Source organism: Harpegnathos saltator, unplaced genomic scaffold (genome assembly GCF_003227715.2).
Source record: "Harpegnathos saltator strain DR-91 unplaced genomic scaffold, Hsal_v8.6 scaffold515, whole genome shotgun sequence".
Taxonomy (NCBI): domain Eukaryota; kingdom Metazoa; phylum Arthropoda; class Insecta; order Hymenoptera; family Formicidae; genus Harpegnathos; species Harpegnathos saltator.
Window position 1 is genome coordinate 1,064,636 of NW_020230333.1, and position 19,295 is coordinate 1,083,930.

The 19,295-nt window shown below is 41.2% G+C and overlaps 2 protein-coding genes and 1 long non-coding RNA gene across 3 annotated transcripts; 1 reads left to right on the forward strand and 2 right to left on the reverse strand.

Moving 5' to 3' along the window:
- Positions 1–487: 487 nt before the first annotated feature.
- LOC105186381 (ubiquitin carboxyl-terminal hydrolase 31) lies at positions 488–15,822 on the reverse strand. Its single transcript, XM_011146526.3, has 4 exons — positions 14,492–15,822; positions 3,485–3,858; positions 1,829–3,245; positions 488–1,627 (listed from the first exon to the last, which is right to left on the reverse strand). The coding sequence occupies exons 1-4, from the start codon at positions 15,494–15,496 to the stop codon at positions 1,505–1,507; spliced, it is 2,919 nt and encodes a 972-aa protein (XP_011144828.1). The 5' UTR covers positions 15,497–15,822; the 3' UTR covers positions 488–1,504.
- Positions 12,327–14,179, reverse strand: LOC112589470 (uncharacterized). Its single transcript, XR_003113570.1, has 3 exons — positions 13,588–14,179; positions 12,770–12,998; positions 12,327–12,671 (listed from the first exon to the last, which is right to left on the reverse strand). It is a non-coding gene; the product is annotated as an uncharacterized LOC112589470 (long non-coding RNA).
- An 819-nt stretch (positions 15,823–16,641) lies between the features above and the next one.
- On the forward strand, positions 16,642–19,291 carry LOC105186380 (uncharacterized). Its single transcript, XM_011146525.3, has 6 exons — positions 16,642–16,829; positions 17,000–17,264; positions 17,505–17,640; positions 17,720–17,898; positions 18,196–18,339; positions 18,420–19,291. The coding sequence occupies exons 1-6, from the start codon at positions 16,657–16,659 to the stop codon at positions 18,609–18,611; spliced, it is 1,089 nt and encodes a 362-aa protein (XP_011144827.1). The 5' UTR covers positions 16,642–16,656; the 3' UTR covers positions 18,612–19,291.
- The last annotated feature ends 4 nt before the right edge of the window (positions 19,292–19,295 follow it).

The following is a 19,295-nucleotide window of genomic DNA, read 5'->3' on the forward strand; positions in this document are numbered from 1 at the left end:
TCAATTGCCAAATATACATAAATTCTAAAATCATTGTAATAGGGGGTAGTGACTCGCAATTTACACATTTTCGCTCGCGCACGTTATCTTCTCTTCGCACACCTTCTACCCCTGTCCACAATAGATGTGACTAGTAATAAGTATTAATCATAGAATAACTTAAATATTTCTTCTGCTCGACATTACAATCATATGTATATATCTATAAATTCTCGCTTTCACTCTTTTACTCTCGTTAACCTTCTATTCAACGTCCAATTGGAATGATCGTTAAAACTGGAGAACTGGAGTACTCAAATTACCACAAGAAACCAACTGTGGATGTGTATATATTTACGCGCTCTCTCGGTAGAAAAACCATTCTGTTTGGAAATCAGCTCTTGCAATTGCTCTCTTTTTTGCATCAGTGGAGTACTGTGAAGCACTTTACACAGTTGTTGGAAGAACTTGAATAAAGATTATGATATCATGTAACTTATAGTATTTCTTTTCTACATAATGCAAATCAGAGAAGGATTGCGGAACTAATAATTATAGCTTCGTGACTTTAGCAAAAAGTCTCAATGTCTAAAATAAAACGCTCGAAATGATAAATATGATTAATATGCTAATAATGACACGTGTATCAGTATTAATTATCGAGATAAGGCCACTAGTGGATGATACAAGTATAATATAAATATTACAGTTAAGCACAGATTCAAAGCATGGTCAGCAGCTACACAGTATGTCCAGAAACGATCGATTACGAAGAAACGAGTGTTGTAAATATTAATGCAGAACTGTAACGTACAATTGTTATTGTCATATACTTTCATTGTAAGGTGACACATTGCGAACGATATTTACATTGACTTAATCACATTATAGACGCGTTATAATTGCACGAAACTTCTTCATAATTGTTTTGCCTTCTCTCTGGACATAGGTAGATTTTATAATGGCCTATTGCGCGTCGATGATCTAAATATATAAACACTAGAGGTCTTCCCTTCGCTCAACGATTCGCGAGTTTTTTTATCATGTGTATAAGATTTGTCTTTTTTTTTTTCCTTTTTAAAAAGCTACCTTAGCAGCTATCATATATAATACAATCCACGCGAGCTGTATACAAATATGGTATTACAATTACAAAAATTAATAATGCCTCGTTATTTCTACCGTTCTCGAAAAATTACCTGTAGAGATTTATCATACGCTTCTCTCCCAGTTCGCATTCGCAAGGAGAGGCAAGCTGCCGGAAATCTATGGTCATCTCTGGCACGCCCGTACAAAAAAGCATTTCTATATAAATTCGAAGTGAAAGAACGAGATTTGTCGCACTCTAGATGAAATCGTTCGGTAATCGAAAAATAACGGACTCACATTCTACCGAAATTATCCGTTCTTTTCTCTGTCATATCTCGTCACTCGATGTTATTCGAAACACATCACGGCACATCACCAGGCACTGTGCATTGAGCATCGCTCGAGCCAGACTTCTCAGTCTGGCTTAGATTGTGTGTTACAACGTGGATTCGTGTATCACTGTTGTATTTGGATCGCTGCTAGCATTTTGGATGATAGCCGGCGGTATATGCGGTGTCAATGTGATAGACGAAGTCTTCCGTACGGGTTTCGGGGAGGCCTGCGATCAAAATTAAAATATAATCGCTCAATATCTCGATTAATTTGCTCTCTTCACTTAACACCAACGAACAATTCGTTCACTACACACTAAAGGACGCGAGAGAAAGAAAAAGAGGGAGTGAAAGTGAGAGGAAGGTATAACACAGAAAGACGTAACACTGACGTTATCAGCAACGTACGGAGAAGAAATGACACATACCCATTCCCTTCTGCAGGGCGCTTCGTCGTCAGAATAATGATCGATTTGTCCGATGTCGGTTTCCGTCGCCGCGTTCCTCTTCTTTGGCTGCAAAGTCGCGTAATTACGACAACCTCTGGAAAAATTGGTCATGTTTTTCTCCTCGACAATCTTCTCCTGACACAACATCTCTTGCGACTTGCTCTGCTTGTTGTTCGTCACGTTAGCGTTACTTTTGTTGTTGAAATGAAACGGCGGCATCTTCGACACCCAATGATCCAGGCCTGAGCCGGCTGAACTTGTAGAGGCCGCGGACGAGTTCCCGGTGGAGTTGTGGGTCAGACCTCTGCGCTGATAGAACAGCATGTATGCCGCGTTCGTGATGAGATTAGTGTCGTTGACCGTCTCCACGCGTGTGTCGTCGAAGCAATACCACTGCGTGTCGTACGGATTTCTACAGAACGCTGTGTAATGCCCACCTTGAAGATCCTGCCCGTGATGGTTGCATATAGCATAGAGATCGTACACATTCTCGTCGTATTTGGGGATATTGTGCTGTCGCGGTCGTGGTTTCTTCCACGGCGACCAGCCCAAGCCGCCCAGAGTGGTGACGTTGTTGTGGGTCGCTTGGACTCCATTGTGGGCAAGATGCGGCGTCATGTCGAAGCCGTACAGGGGGAAGTCCACCAGCATGGTTAACTTGGACGTCGAGCGTTGCTTCGACTGCTGACGGAATCGCTTCAGGTGTATGACTAGTATATCGGGCAATGACCAGAGGCCCAGCTTCTTCACAACCTCTTGCTTCTTGTTACAATAGGGACAGTGCCATGCGTCCTCGGCGCCCAATATCTCCGCTCGCGTGTACAGATCGAAGCACTCCTCCAGGGTCACCGCGCCACCGAGCTCGGAATTGGTCTTTAATTGTTTCACACTGGCGTGCTCCTCGATCTGGTCGCTATCGTCTTGTATGATATTGCGTTTGGTCGCCTCGTCCCACTCAAGTATCAGTTTCACATGTTGTGGGCCTGAGTCATCGGCGCAGAGTGCCAACGCTTGCTCAATCTGTTCCGTGTAGAGCGGATGTTCCACGCACGGATCGATGCAAGGATGTTCATCTTGAATCGGCGTCGCGGCTGGATCGGCCACGCGGATGTTGAAGAGACCCGGACTCTGACTGGTCGTGAGGACGTCGTCTGCCAGCGTACTGTGCATCTCTTTGAGCAACAGCTTCTGCAGATCTTCGTAGGACGTTTCACGCGACACCTGCATGGTGTACGGGCTGCCGAATCGTTGTCTCAGGTCTCCCTTCACCAGCACGTTGATCCACACCAGCAAGATGTACGCCTGCTCTGTAGGTTCCTTCAACTGCGGTAACTCGATGCAGTAGAGTGGATCGTTCTCCATAATCGCGGACAAAGGTTGACAGTCAGAGAAGGTCCTGTGGAATAAAAATGAGAGATAAAATAGGGGTCTATATACGTACGCTGGAAGATACACAGATGGGAAGTAAAAAATTTCTTTCTTACAGAATTGTCAAGAACGTTTGAGCAAAGACCTTCTCCTTGAGTGAAAATTCAATTTTAGTTTATCAAACTTGTCGCTTGCTCCACTCTCCACTCTCTCTTCTCACCTATTTACATCGTTTTGTACGTTTTTAATGTGTATATTATAGTCTACCTGTGAAATCCTTCGTCATGGATCTCGGTCAACAGCATGTGATTCTCGTCCACTCCAGTGTCACTGGCCAGAATTTCTCTGAGCTCTCTCACATTGGCCGCTTGATTCACACTCACGCCAATCTTGACTTGCCGTGGTTGTTGAGACGTATAGAGGACGTTCACGAAGAAGTTCACTTGGCGATGATTTTGCGGAACTGGCACTGACACGCACAGGAAGGGGTCGAAGGTGTTCGATTGCCGGTGACATCTTGGACAAGTCAGGCTAGACCGGAATTGTGCTTGAAATACGGCATGTACGAAGGAGTTGTTACAGCGAACGTGATTCGCCAGAGTCTCTGCGGCGACAATGTCATCCGGTCTGCCAAACGAGTTCTGCAAATAGAGAAAGAGAGAGATTGACGAATAGATTAATGACACAATCAGTGGCAGGATTTTGTACAATTATTTCGCGATTTTACGCGCACAATTATTAGCGATTTTATTTCGCACAATATCGAAATAAAATCGCCACCTAATTTAAATAATAACTTACGATAATTATTATAACCTTTATAACGTGTTGTTTCTGATAATATTTATAACAAAACAATTAACATGTAAATGGGTGTAAGTGTGTATATGTATTTGTAGTAATATAATGAAATTAGTTGAAGATTTATATGACTGAAAATACTTTAAGGCTGTTATGAACAGGGTGACAGGGTGAGAAAGAGAAGGGAGGAAAGATGCAATATCCGTTTAAAGGTATTGGATTGAAGTAAGAAATTTTTACTTGTTTTTCCCCCATTAATTTCTCTTTTAAATACATTTCTTTATTTACTTGTTGCGGATTTATGCTTTTAAGAAAAAAAATTGGGAGATCATGACACTAACGGAACACTCTCATCACTAAAAATCGAATTCGAGTCTGTCGTATAATTATGCTAATTGGTTACTGCATTCCTGAATTTATTGTTCCATTCGCTATCCATTCGCTGAAAATTAATTTTAAACTTCGAAGATCTGCTAGCACTTCCATCATTGATAAACACACATGAGTCACTATTTTAGTGTAAAGTAATATGTCAAAATCAATTGTTATTTAATTACTCTCTAAAGTATGCAATATTCACATATTGTATTAAAACATGAACAACAATTCGCATCTCGAATATTTCGAAAGTAGTTAATTTCAAACTATTTCCATACCGAGAGAATCTTCGTTTGTGGAAAGCAATTAATTTCTCTTTAATATATTTTACTGTTGCAAATTTTTTGTTACATGTGAGTGTTTATAGTAATTTTTTACTTGTAACAATTTCATGACATAGACACTTCAGGAATAATTTGTAATATTGCTACTTGAATAATTTTATATATTTGGCGTATAGCAGTACACTGGATAATTTCAATTTATTTTTGCTGTATTTTAAAACAATAAATAGTTATTAATTATGATATGTTGTTTCTTTAGATTAGTTTACATGTATTTTTCAATAGTGGGAGTGATAGAGAGACACGACGCGTTTGTACGTCGAACTTTAAAATCAATTTCCAGCGTATAAATGGGATCAATAAATATGCAAGACCGCGGTAATTAATTAATTAATAAATAATTAGCATTTAATTATGCGATTTATTCATGTTTAATGATCAAAATTAATAAAAGTGCTTAAATATCTTTCTCTCTTGAGAAAAAAGAAAAGATAAAGGAAAGGAAAAAGAAATGTATCGCAGCATACGATGACCCAATTCTGATAGCTGCCAATTATTTCAGGCCTGTTCCAATTCTTTGTTTCCATTCTTACTTGACACAAAAGGACGAACCTTTCGCAGCAATCTAACGAAGCGAATTTTTTAACAGACCTACAATGCGAGTTACATAACGCGACGGAGTAGTTTTAAGATGAGAGCTATCCGCCGCAACGAAGCCGTGCAAATGCCGGTGACATGTATTTTGCAAATGTAATTCTGCAGTTTCGCGATCGGTCGACGAGTTGGAGGTATCTTTTTTTGGTCGCGCACATTTCAGCAGAGTGTTAACGATGGGACTCGATTATCGCTCAATATACTTAGTGACAATTATTTGTAACGCGTCTACGCTATTAATAGACGACAGCCGACGTTGCGGTCGTTTGACAGCTTCTTTTCGCGAACACGTGTCGACAACTCACCGCGTCTCTTCCGTTTTTCTCGAAAGAAGAAGAGAGACGCGAAGAAAAGAGCCAACTGGACGCACTAATGAACGACTCGCGGTTTAGTTACAGTTGTCGCCGGTATGCTAAAATCCATCATGTTCATTAAAGTGAGCCGTTTTACTTAGCAATTTAAAGATGGTACATGCACGTGGAGATCAGAACGATCACGCGATTATCTCGTGTCAGCTGAGACCGCTACTAAAATAAACTAAATAAATTTTTCAATTTATCAACTTCAGCCAATTCGTACTTCCGACGAGCATGGGAAGTCGTTTTTCTGCAATCTGCAAAAATCGCATCGATAAGACGCCCGTTAGCGGGAAACGCGAATCGTTTTTAAATGCCGATAAATATATAATACGAGAGTTAATTAGCGCTCTCATTATTTACACAGCATAATTCTTCGGGAAAATTTGAGTCCTCGGGCAAAGTTCTGAGCTATTTTTTTTCACGAGACTTGATGAAGCAGTACTTATCAGTTAGCGTCTAACCAATGTTCTCGTTTAAATAAAAATTTGTTTATATTATCACACGTTCGAAATTACATAAGGACCGTCTTAGCGATTCGCACACACACATTGTCAGACGCTCTCACAGACATACGCACATTCAACAGCACACACACACACACACACACATAGAGTGCTGATTAGCCAGACTTTACTTAATAATCACTCTATTAAATCTCACGGGGAAAGATCAGATTAGCTCAGAACTCTCCGATTCAAGTTCTCATGAAAAATAGCGCTGTGTAAATAGTGGACGTAAATTATTTTATAATCTGTATATTAGACCACAAAACTCGTTGTTAAATATTTTATATTTGAAAATAAATTCAAAAGGAAATTACATATAACACGGATTCAAGCGAGAAATTACTTCAACACAACGATATTAAAAAATAAAGACTTTACGAAGAGCCTCGTCAGAGTTCAATTTAATATTCATTTTTATTCAGACCAATGCAATAATCTGCGATGTGTACATACAGCCTGTCTCATTTCAGCTGATAAGCATTGATAAGTTTCTGCCGACCACATTGTAATGATGCAATCGAGTGATATAATCCGTTGCCATCAGAGTTTACGCTGTCATGCTCTGTTGTTTTATCATCGCGTCTGGAGTTTGATCTTGCCGAATATATTTATGCCGATGGAAATTATATTATTTCGACTAACCAGGAACGACGCAGCGTACGAGATATAACGATGCGTGACGGCCTTCTTATATAGGAGACTAATATTATCGGATTTCGCGAGTATAACATTCGTGCAATTTCCCGATAAAAGCTGAAAGACAATAACGTTAACTTGCTGTAGAATAACTGTTGGATTGATATTGTCTTCAGTTTTTTTTTTTTTTTTACGAATCTTCGTGCAACGTTGAAATTTTGATACAATTGCGCGATGTCAATTCCTCCCCTCCCCCCCCCTACCCTCTCCGGTAGCACAATGGAATCTTCTTTATCTGACGTGGTACTCGAGGCGACATTCCTCGATAATAAAAATTCGTTAACGTAAACAGAACATCGTAAGCGGCGATACAGCTTTGCAGTGTCACGCGATATCCGCTCGAACACGCTCGCCTTTCGAACCCATGTAATTTATAACACGCGATGAAAAACCGCAGAATGGGATAATCACCAACAGTCATCGTACAGGATATATTAGCAATCCGCTTACCGGAAGTAATTCCCGATGCGTATGCTCAAATGAGTCGCAGAGTTTACAATTGGTCAATGTCATGTCGGTGCACATGTACCCTCATAACCAAAGTTACGTGTATCGATATCATATATGTGTATATATATATATATATATGTATATATATGTGTGTATATATATATATGTATATATATGTATGTATGTATGTATGTATATATATATATACGTATATATATTTATATATGCATGTGTATACGTATGTACGTACATTCGTGTCGGTCACCTCACGAATATTACATTCTACCGTTGATCTTCCTAAAAGGATATCGCTAATAGATCAGCTAACGGTGGATTAGAAACACTATAATCTATTTAGCGCAACTCGCGATTGTTTCGTAAGGGTAGTCGCTACCAATGCTTTATCGATGACGTGCTCACATCTGCACAGCTAGCCGCCCCTGATCTCCCTGATCTAGTAAGAAGATGACGACGACGGAATTATGTAATGATATTCACGCATCACTCTGATAAGTAAAACAAAATACAAAACCGTACGTAAGTCAAAACAGAAGTCTGTCAATGGAGAATTGACATTAGGCAACTGATGGACTGATCAGGACCCAAGCTTCTTTTCGAGGATTATAGGAGTACTTTTACGTTTATAAGAAGGATCAGCGATTAACATTACTAAGACTGCAATTAAAACTGACGAAGCGTGCATCAGGCGCACAGCATCCTTTCATCTTTTAATTAATAAAAAAAGAAAAAAAAGGGAGGAAGGAAATAAAAATTACTGCTAAAGCCGTTGATATGATTTGTACGGCTTTCAGTGAAAGTGCAATGCCTCGTAAAACATGTAAGAAGAGATATATCGAAGGTTTCGTGAGGAAAACTTCGATCCGCGTGCGACCAGCCACGTTTCGGTGAATCGCAAAAATTGGGAAGAGAGATATCGCGGCTGTGCTACTCGGCCAAGACTCAAGAAGACTCAAAAAGAGCGTGTCACACAGTGGGAGGAACCCGTGAAGCCATTTCCTTCCATCTACGACGCTAGTGGGGAAGTTCTTAAGGAGAGAGGATGGATTCCGCGCGCGTGCTTGACGCAACAAAGAACGACACTTCGGTATAGTCGTATCTTCGTTATCTAGATGCAAGAGCGACTTTACCAGATCACCGCAGGTGATAAGATGTGGATCATGTACAAGAAGTCAAAACATCGAAGATCATGGGTAGACGCGGGAGAAGCGTCAACATCGACAGCGAAGCCTAACGTTCACGCCGAGAGGGCTCCACTTGGATATTTGATGAGATACGATGCATCATGTTAAGTCCGGGCTGTTAAGTCCGGGTGAAATGACTAAAGCGACTCGTTTACCGACAACATCTCGTCAATTTGAGGCGATGAATCGAGGCGCAAGAGGCCATACGTTGGCAAAGGAGTCCGCGAAGGTAATCCTATTCCATGACAAATGTTCCCGGCCACACGTTCCAAAAGGGACAAAAGAGGTCATCTTTAGTTCGGCCTGGGAAGATCCACCGCACCCGGCTTATTCAGACCTGGTCCCTTCACACTTCTACCTAGCTCGGTCGCTGCAACATCACTCGTGTGCTACATATTTTAAACCGTCGAACGATGTTCGAAACGACGCCTCGATTACTTCAGCGGCTCAGAACCGAAAGATTTTTTCCTCGCAAAGTATTCAATCGCCGATTGACACGCTCACACTTTGATGCCCATCCAGCAGAGAAATTAAGAGAAATCTGTACAACTGGTCTCAAAGGATCAAACGTAAATATTATGTACCTTCCTCATTTAATAAGAAGAAGAATATTAATAACAGTAATAATTTTTTTTCATTAGAAATTAGCATCGTGTCTAGACAGCTAATGAATTAACTCCTCCCTTCTTCATTAAGAATGGTGTGCGAGCAACTAACTCTTTTAATATACTCTAGCCTTGTGGAGCGGTTATTAGTGACTCAGCGACCGATAAAATTCCACGAGCACTTCTCTGTGCTGAAATACAATTGGCAATTTTGTGTCTTAAACACTTCCCAAGAAATAATTCCCAGATTATTTCAATAACGAAAAAATTAGTTGATTTCACACTTAACATTACGACCGAATAGCCTTGGAGAGCTCATTTCACTTTCCCCGATGAGTACCTGAGTTCCTAATGAATGGCAAACATCAACTCCCTGGAACTCTTGAAAAAATCTTGAACCTCTCCTCTTGGTTCCCCCCCCCTCCCAGCAGCGTCAAAGTAATTCGCAATCATCACAATATTTAATGCTTATGCGCTAATTAATTTCCCTAGGCTCAAGCTTTCTACTCCAACCGTCACCAAGAGAGATCGCGAGATCAAAGTGAGTCATGGGATTAGTTGAATGTGAAGAAGCTACGTGTGACGGGACGTTCACCAGTAAATAAGCTGATCGATAAATCGACGGAGGTTCGCAGCGATATTTACTCCCAATCTTCAGGATCATTTGGCGACGTTGGTAGTTCGTAAGCATGAAACAGCGTGAAACGCACATCGCGCGCGTTTGTACACGTGGCCGCCGCCGTATGACAGTAGTTAGCCTACATACACGCTGTAATTCGCAAAAGGACTCGGTAATGCAAACGGTAACTGGAACTCCGTGGCCTCGTTCAAGGCCGGTCCTCGTTACCAACGGTACCAACCTCTCGTCTTCTACCGTTCAATTCCGATTTCTTCTGCTCAACTTTGCCGGGAATCGTTCGGTGCAATTGTGTTGCATGCACGCACGTGCTCGTCCCAACGGAGAAATATGCAAGGTGTACTCTTCATCACCCAAGGTCGCGAAGATAAAAGCTCTTCTACTCTCGACGCCGTTTCTCGCATTCGGTATTACCGGTGTGCATCTCTCTCTCTTTCTCTTGGGCTATGCGAAAACTGTGGAATGAGGATGACACGTCCATTTGATATTGGCCTAATTCCTTCGCATCGCATTTACGTCTTCGAAGGTGAGATGTCTGCAAGGTAGAACGCACCGGTAAACGAATGCGCGTTGCGCATCGCTTAAGCTCGCGGGATATATGAGCTGGCAATTAGCAGATATTTTAAATAAACGAAAGACACGAGAGGTGTGATTAGACTTCTGCGATTGTTCGCGCGAAGTACATCGTGAGCTGCGGACCAAATTTGACTGGATTAGACTTCACTTATCAAAACGGTCGCACACACCGATGGGGACATTCATTGATGAAAGATCGTTGTTTACATTCCCTTCTCGCGCTATTAATCACAAAAGCATCACGAGACGACGTATCGTACAATTATTATTGATATCCGACCCGAATTATTGAGTTCTTCGATAAGAAACACCTTATCTTACGAGCGAATGATTCGAACGCACCGCGAAGTGCACGATAAGATATCAGCGAAAGATGCATGCGAAGTACCGATGGGAGACCGAATACGCCGGGCTAATTAAAAACGTGGCTGCATAATTTATCGGCTGCCTAACAATGAATCGTTATTTCTACCGTGTATCCGAAACGCACGTAATTTTCATCAGATAGCTTCAGCTTCCCCGCTTCAGCTTCTCCTCTTCTTCCTCCGCGTTATGGAAAAACGCCCAACGTACTGGAAGCTCCTGGCAACGCAATATTTTAGAACGATAACGTTGATGATAATTGAGAGTACAGTCTATAAATAATACTATGACGTGTATTTAATCAGTGATGATAAATATTTGATAGTTGTCGTATGTGTGTGTGTGTGTGTATGTGTGTGTAACTTGACTACATAACACGAGGGCAACATGCAGCACCTATTCGCCGCATCCACAGTCCCGTAAGATTCAGATTATTCAAACACCGCGATGCAGAGCCGCGTTTTTATCTCCGTGTGACGATTACTCGACGAAGGCTCGTGATTAAATTATTTAGTTTGGCAAAACAGCAATCTCTCCTCGCGCGACACTGTATATACTCGGGTTGGACTCTTTTTCCCCTTCGGTATTCTACTCTCGCTCCGTTTACCTTGGGATCTCGATGTTGAAAAACGTAGCACGTAATTTCGAGCGTAGAATAAATTTGGGTTAAGGCCTCGGATATCGCCGTGTGCTGATCACTTCGCTTTTCGAAGCGATCGATAGAAATGTGAAAGAAAGTCTGTGACGCGATTGTTTCACTCCAATGAAAAGTTGCATATACGCGCACACTAAATGCACACCGATTTTTTTCCCTTCGATTATCGATCGATTCTTCTGCTTTCCTCCACCGGGAGGCAATTTCTCTTTAGGGGAGAACTTCGAGAGTTCTTTCACACGAATTCCGGATAACGCTTCATATACAGGGTGCTAAATTTCGAACGTAACAGGTAAAAAATCTCGAAAACTGAATGACATTGAGGTCCGCCTTTTTTTTTATATTGTATTGTTTCGAAGGGGACACATTTTGATTAAAACAAAATTTAATTTTGGGTGCAGGCGCCAAGGTGAAAAGAAAATCAAACTTTTTTTTAAATGGAACTCTAATTTTCTGAACACCTACATTTGTAGCCCTTGTCATGACGAATTCAACAACCACATATTCAAGGTGATTAGCAGTCAAATAGTGGAAAAAGACTCATTAACTTTATCAATACATCTTAATAGAATCAAAGTTTATCTTGTTTATATTGGCAAAATTCTATCATAATCTTCCCGAGTTAAAACTTAGTAGAAGCGGATATGGAATGGATGTTGACGTTGACGATGCAAAAACTGTAAACATTCTTCAGAAAATAAACACATAACAAATAGACTAGGCGTACGTACGTATGGGGATGGGTACTATTTTAATCAAGTCAGTTATTGATATTGAACACGAGTGCGACTAGTGTAATGATTAGAATAAGTTGTGTTTTCACTTTCTTTTCTTTCGTCATTTGCGTTATGATGCGTTATACTAATGAGGAATATCGTGACATGGTCTTAATTTATGGTGAATGCCGACAAAATGCTAGAGAAGCTGCTAGAATTTACCGTCAAAGATAATCCTAATAGATTCCATTACCCATCTCCTATGGTCTTCATTCGTTTCATATCATCGTTTGGGAGAACATGGGACTTTTGCAGTTCATCGCAATATGAATCGGTCTTGTCCAGTTTGTAGTCAGGACACAACAATAAATGTTTTAGCAGCAATTGTTGTAAATCCTCATTACAGTACACGACAATTGTCACGAGAACTTGGAATATCCCACGTAAATATTTGGAATATCTTGCATCGTGCGCGTCAACATCCATTCAACATTCCATATCAACTTGCACCAAGCCTTGACGCAGGAGGATCATGGTAGGAGAATGAAATTTTATCGATGGGCTTTACAACGCTATGAAGAGGATGAAACGTTTACAATTATCGGTCCATTTTTCTTCGATGGTATCGTAAGTGAACGAGTTTTTTTGAATTTCTTAGTTGAGAAATTACCTATTCTTCTGGAAGATTGATCTCTAAACCTTCGGCAAAACATGTGGATGCAACTTGACGGAGCACCTCTTCACTTTAGTTTGGCTGTCAGACAACACATGAATGTTATTTTTCCTAATCGATGGATAAGTCGAGGAGGTCCAGTGTCTTAGCCACCCAGATCACCTGATCTGCCTAAATTATTATTTTTGAGGTAGAATCCAGGAAATTGTTTATGTTAATCCTCGAGCTACAAGAGAAAATATGATGCAATGAATCAATGCGAAGCGAATCAAATAATTTCGACGAGCGAATTACAAAGAGTGCTTTGTGATTTTCAACGAAGATTACAGGCTTGCATAGATGTAAGGGGACAACATTTCGAACACTTAAATTAATGAAATTCTCCATTTCGAGGAGAAAAACACTTCTTTTTTCTAAGATATTTTCTAAGATATTTGTTCTTATTGAAAATTTATTAATAAAGTTTTTCTTCTTTGCTTTATTCAAGCATTATTTTCTCTTTCCCGAGTCTTTTTTTCCATTATTTGACCTCTAATCACCTTGGGTATGTGATTGTTAAATTCGTCACGACAAGAGCTACAAACGTAGGTGTTAAAAAAATTAGAGTTCCATTTAAAAAAAAGTTTGACCTTCTTTCTACCTTGGTGCCTCCACATCAGAATTAAATTTCATTTTGATCAAAATGTGTCCCCTTCGAAACAATACAGTATAAAAAAAAGGCGGACCTCGATATCATTTAGTCTCCGAGATTTTTTACCTGTTACGTTTGAAATGTAGCACCCTGTATACTCTGCAAAAGTTGTGAAAGTAATTACCATAGTTGGGAGCGATTTGAGCAGCTTTGTTGAGAAGTTATTCAACCTTAATCGTTATTCCGCGGTTCGTCGTCAGGTTCTTCCAAAGTTTTGGTCGTGACAATTTTCACAGATAACAACCCTAAGAGTAATCTTGACTCTGTTTTTTACTCACAGAGTACTCCCTCGTACACGCCGGAAGAGAAATAAATAAGCTCGTTAGAAGCAATAGTTATTAAACATTACGACGAGTCAATAGCGCGTACGATACGAGAATCTTAACTTAAACATAACATTGCACATCGAGATTATCCCACCGATTACCTCTATCTTCCTCGAAAGGAAGCTGAGATTATAATTCAGAAGTGGTATACATATAACGGGTGTCAATGTTGCGAAGCTACCATCATACATCTCATCAAACGTCAAACGTCAACGTTGGCAACGTTAAAAAAAGAAAAAGATATCGCACAACAGTGTGTGTCTTAGCTAAGCGCAAAGTTACCGGAGGACACAACGTCAAGAAGAAGACACAAATTAGTCGTGCGCATTAACGCTGGAATAACAACGACAATTAACGTGACCTATTTCAGGACAGAGGAGCGACGTCGAAGCGACAGGTTTCTAAAAAAAAAAAAGAATTCATCTCTTTCCGCGTCGTTCGACGCGGCCGTTGGCAGCGCAGAACGCGCGTCGTTAAATATTGTCCAACTTTCCGCCAGCTTTTACAAGAGATGGGGACTCGTGGCCGCTCGTGGCGTTGAGTCGGACGGAAGAGTGAGAGCTGCCTGCTTGCCTGCCTGCGCGCGCGCGCGCGCGGCGAGGCACATCACATCTCGTCGACGAAAGTTCGACTCGTAGCGTGACGGTCGCGCGGGCGCGCTCACGCATTTCGCGCGCTCACGATATATATCACATCACTCACCTTAATGATCTTGTACTTCTTCTTGGTCGCCTGATTGAGGTCCTCGTGCACCTTGTCGAGCAGCCACAGTAGGAATTCCTGCGCGTCGTGCTGCAAATTGCCGCGGTACTGGCTGCCGTACTTGTCGACGACGCTCTTGAACGCGGTGCTCATCTCCGGGTCGTACTGACAGCTCCAGATGGCCTTGAGCAGCAAGGCCAGTTGCTCGGTGATCTCGCCCTTGGTGCCGTACTTCTTCGAGTTGATCTTGTTGCGCCGCGACAGGTCGACCTTGTACTGGTCGAGGACGAAGTACTCGGCGAGGATGTCGGTGTGCGAGAGGCACTGCAGCACGGCGTTCATGAAGCACGTGTTGCCGTGGTTGCGCAGGCCTATGACACCCGGCACTCGGTCGGCCGGGATGTGCGCCGGTCGCGGCGGCGGCACCCTGATGTCGCCCGCGCTCGAGCCGAGGTCGTCGCCGCGATGGTGCGACGCAGCCTTGTAGCTCTGCGCACCCATGCTCGACATGTGCCGCACCATCTTATTGATGAATTTCTTCCAGGAGGGCCTGCGAAACACCTTCTTGCCGCACGACCGTTCCTGACAGTCCTGCAACTGGCCGGTCTGACCGCCGTGCAGTCTACCCGTCGTCGCGTTCGCCCGTTGTTGCTGTTGCTGTTGCTGTTGCTGTTGCGGATGATGCTGCTGCGCGCCATCCGCGTGGCGCGCGTTGCTCCTGGTGTTCTCCTTGGCGGACGGCGCGCCGTTGTTGCTGTCCTTCATGTCGCTGCGAATTTGTTGCTGCTGCTGCTGCTGCTGTTGCTGTTGCTGCTGTTGCTTCGGACGTCGTCGCGACATCCTGCTGCTGGCACTTTGAAACGGGTTTCTCGGCAGTGTAAAAGTACGCTTGAGCCGCGACGCTCCGCGCGACTCGACGAATTTAACCTTTTCCTCCACGCCCAGCTCACCCTCGGACACTGATTTCATCACCGTGATGCCGCGATTCGTTCTCGCGCCGTTCATCGCCAGCCAGCCGACCGCTCGCGTACCGCGCTCGGCTTACGTGTAAGCAAGCGTCCGCGTTGGCCGTCACCGACGCTCACATCGCTACTCGCGAGTACTGCACCACCTCGACGACAACGACGGCGACGGCGGGGACGACGATCTCGTCGACGGCTACGACGACACGTACATACGCGGCACTTGTGCACGCCGTGTGCGCCTACGCGTACCCGTGGCCGAACGTCATGCGCGTAACGAGTTGTCACACTGAAACAGCACGGCGGCCAACGGCGGCCATTTGCCGCTATCACGAGCTGCCATGATTTCACAACGCCTCGGCCACGGACCATCGGTAACGTTGGTGGTTGACTAGCGGCTGTTGGGAATATCTCGTCGTGCCATCTCGAAGGAAACGTCACAGGAGACTTCGCGACAGTCACGTTCGAGTGTTCGAAAGTAGTGTCGGCAACGTAGGTGCCGTTGGCCGGTAAAGTCAGCGTTACCGTCGTACGATAATTTAGTAAAAATATATATATACTAATAGAAATAATTTAGTAAAATGAATGTGTGTGTATTTTTAATATTTTTATTTCTTACTTTTTATTTTGTTTCAATATATATGTATAATAATATTTTTAGTTTGTTTTTAATTTTTTATCTTTAATATTTTAATAATTTAATATTTTAAGTGGAGAGCTTTTGGAGACTCAATGACACACTGTTGTACACATACGTCTAATAGTACTAACAAAATTAAATGGAAAATTGGTTGGCAGCCTCAGTTATCTTGCTGTCCCATTTCTTCTGACAGCTATAGAAAGTTTTCGGATGGATAAGTAATAAAGATATTTATTTTGAATTTATGAAGAGATTTTGAGTGTTATATAAATATTATTTTAGCTACAGCATCATTTATGGAAGAACCAGAAAAATTGTACGTACATATATTTATAAGTGTGCCTGCGATACAGTAGATTATTAAAAATAAAATAATTATATGGAAAATGTTAGATTTCGTTACAATCTCGCTATTGAGCAATTTTTAATTCTCTCCGATTAAAACTCCGATTCAAAAGCCATCGTCAGCAACAGATTTTCTTTGCTGACAATGCGTTTCAACGAAAGCAATATCGTCGAGTCAAAGTTGCTTAGCACATTTTGCTCACACAATTGTTTTCAACATGATCGGCTCGCCAAAAACTCAGTTTGCTCTTACAATTGGTATTAGTACATTTTATTTTCTTGTAGCTAATGTGTCATATTCCTGGAATGTAGAATCGTTAAATATACCGGATAACGTTGTAATATGGAAATACGCCGTGTGGAAAAATCGTGCTTTTCTGGCAATCCCCAGGTAGGTAAATAAATTGTAAATAATCTGTAATTTATGTTACAGTTGGTAATAACGCGTGATGATATAATGAAACAATTTTCTAATAGAATTATTTTACTAATATCTTTTTTTTAATATACTACGATATTTATGCGAGACTTTCTATTGAACGTATTATCCTTGAATATTAGAGCAATAAATGAAGAGAAGGACAGATATGTGCCAACTTTAGTGGAAGTTCCTTGGCCGAAAATTAATTCGCTAATGAGTGACGCAAATATAGCAACTGTGCCTTTTTCTAAGAAAGGATCGTCGAAACGTCGTTACACCGCTCTTACGTCCGTAACTGGATTAGACGTGGATCCTCGAGGTCGATTATGGATTTTAGACGCACCAGATAAAAATGGCTACTGGCCCCAGATCGTAATTCATGATTTAAAGCGAAACGATCGATTGGTATTTATATTCCATATATTTTTCTATTTTATATGTTAAGCTTTACGTGTCTTTCATACGGAGTGAACACCCTCTATAAAGCAGAACGAATCAGGAAGTTTACGATTAATGTCCTGACTCTTTATTTCGGGTTAAACCAAGATTAGACAGCGAATAATAAATTTAATTTATTCAAATTTAATTTTATTCAAAATTAATGACTTAAATTAATTAATAAATTAATGAGGAATGTATTCAAAGGTATCATCCACCACATTGATTAATGTGTCACCGAAACACTTAAAAACTCTCATAACTGATCCGTTTGAAAGTCAATGGGGGTCCTGTGGATACGTCGCGGATGCTGGTGACGAAATGATCGTTGTTTATTGTTTAGGTAAATTCGTACATTTATGAAGAAAATCATGTATATAATGTCGGGAAATATCCTTTTATTGGTAATAAACTAATTGCAGGAGAAGGAAAATGGTGGAAATTGAGAATGACGCACGGGCCTGAAGTCCCTCGCGTATATTCCACCAACCTTGCTATTTCTCGAAAACATTCAATTCTATACATGACGGGATATCACACACATGATCTGTTTAGCATAAATTTGGAAAACATTAGAACCAGTCAAGCACTTTGTCGAACGGTATCTTCACATGTACATACATTATTGTATCCTGTGTGTCTTGAAAAACATACATTTTTTTATCTGTCTTTTTTTATCTGTAATTTTTTTACCTGTTATTTTTTTTATCTGTCGTTTGAAGAATGAATACGTGTGTCTACAGTTTCCAAGTTTCAATCTTAGCGAAATGAAAATACAATTGACGTAGTAAACTTACACGATGGCGATTAGTAAAATCTATGTTTTAAGAGCAAGTAATTGTATTCAGAAAAGAAATTTTCCAGAAAACAATTATTCTTCTACGTGATATTATTCTAGGACATACAGAATGTAACGGTGACATGGCTAGGGAATAAACTGGGCTCTTCCGTTGGTCTGTTTTGCGACTCGAAAGATGGTCTACATTATTTTATGCCTTTAGATAGAGCCAGTGTACGATGGGACACCAAATCTCCTATAAGCGTAAATTATTTATTTAATTTGATATTATTGCTTTTTCCTCCGAACACAGTGAAGAAACGGCCGATTGATCTGTCTTTCAGGCGGAGAGCCATTCGGTCTTGGTACAAAGTAACGACATTCCATGTATAACGGATTACATAATGGACGCGCAAAAATCCATATGGGGTCTGGTGAATTCCGACTGTTCAGGCGTAACAAAGCCAAATGTTACGGAAAGGGGCAGACTTAGATCCAGGACTGTCAGGATTCCAAAGCATTCTTCTGCATCGTAATTAACGTAACGATCGTATTCATAAATTTTCAGCGATTTTTGTATGACTGTTATAGTTAATGCAATCAACTTAGCAATCTCCACGACATTCATCACAAGCTCTTCGATAGAATGCTTCGATTAGAAATTTTTTGAAGAAAATTACACCCACCGATGTGCGATGCTCATTGTTGTATTTTGCACCGCTCCGCATTCATCCAGCCTCCTCAGCAACCAACCGTTGTTCTCTACGTCGATCTCTTTCTTCATTCCCTTCGCTTCACTTCATGCTTCACTTCACTGCGTTCTCGTCACCACGTTCATTTGAATGGTACTTAACGATTTAATAAGAAATGAACGATAAATTCTAATAACGCTTTGAGAATATGTACGTGAGTCACGAATCGCATAAAAAAAAATCATAAATCACGGCGCTTTCGATGCGGTAGAGAGATTAACTTCAGCACTTTGCGAAACAACACGCACGAATAAACAAAACCATGAACCGAAGAGCGTGCAGCGTGTAAATACCAAAGTCCATGTTGTGATTGACAAAATCGAGAGGAGAAAGAAGAAATTTCGTCTCGCAGAGGATTATACTCCGTCAAAAAATTGAGGTTTCCATTTCACAAGAATTCTGACTTTTAAAATAAGTATATCTCTAATGCCGCTAATGTTATAATTTACATTATTATATTCAACACAC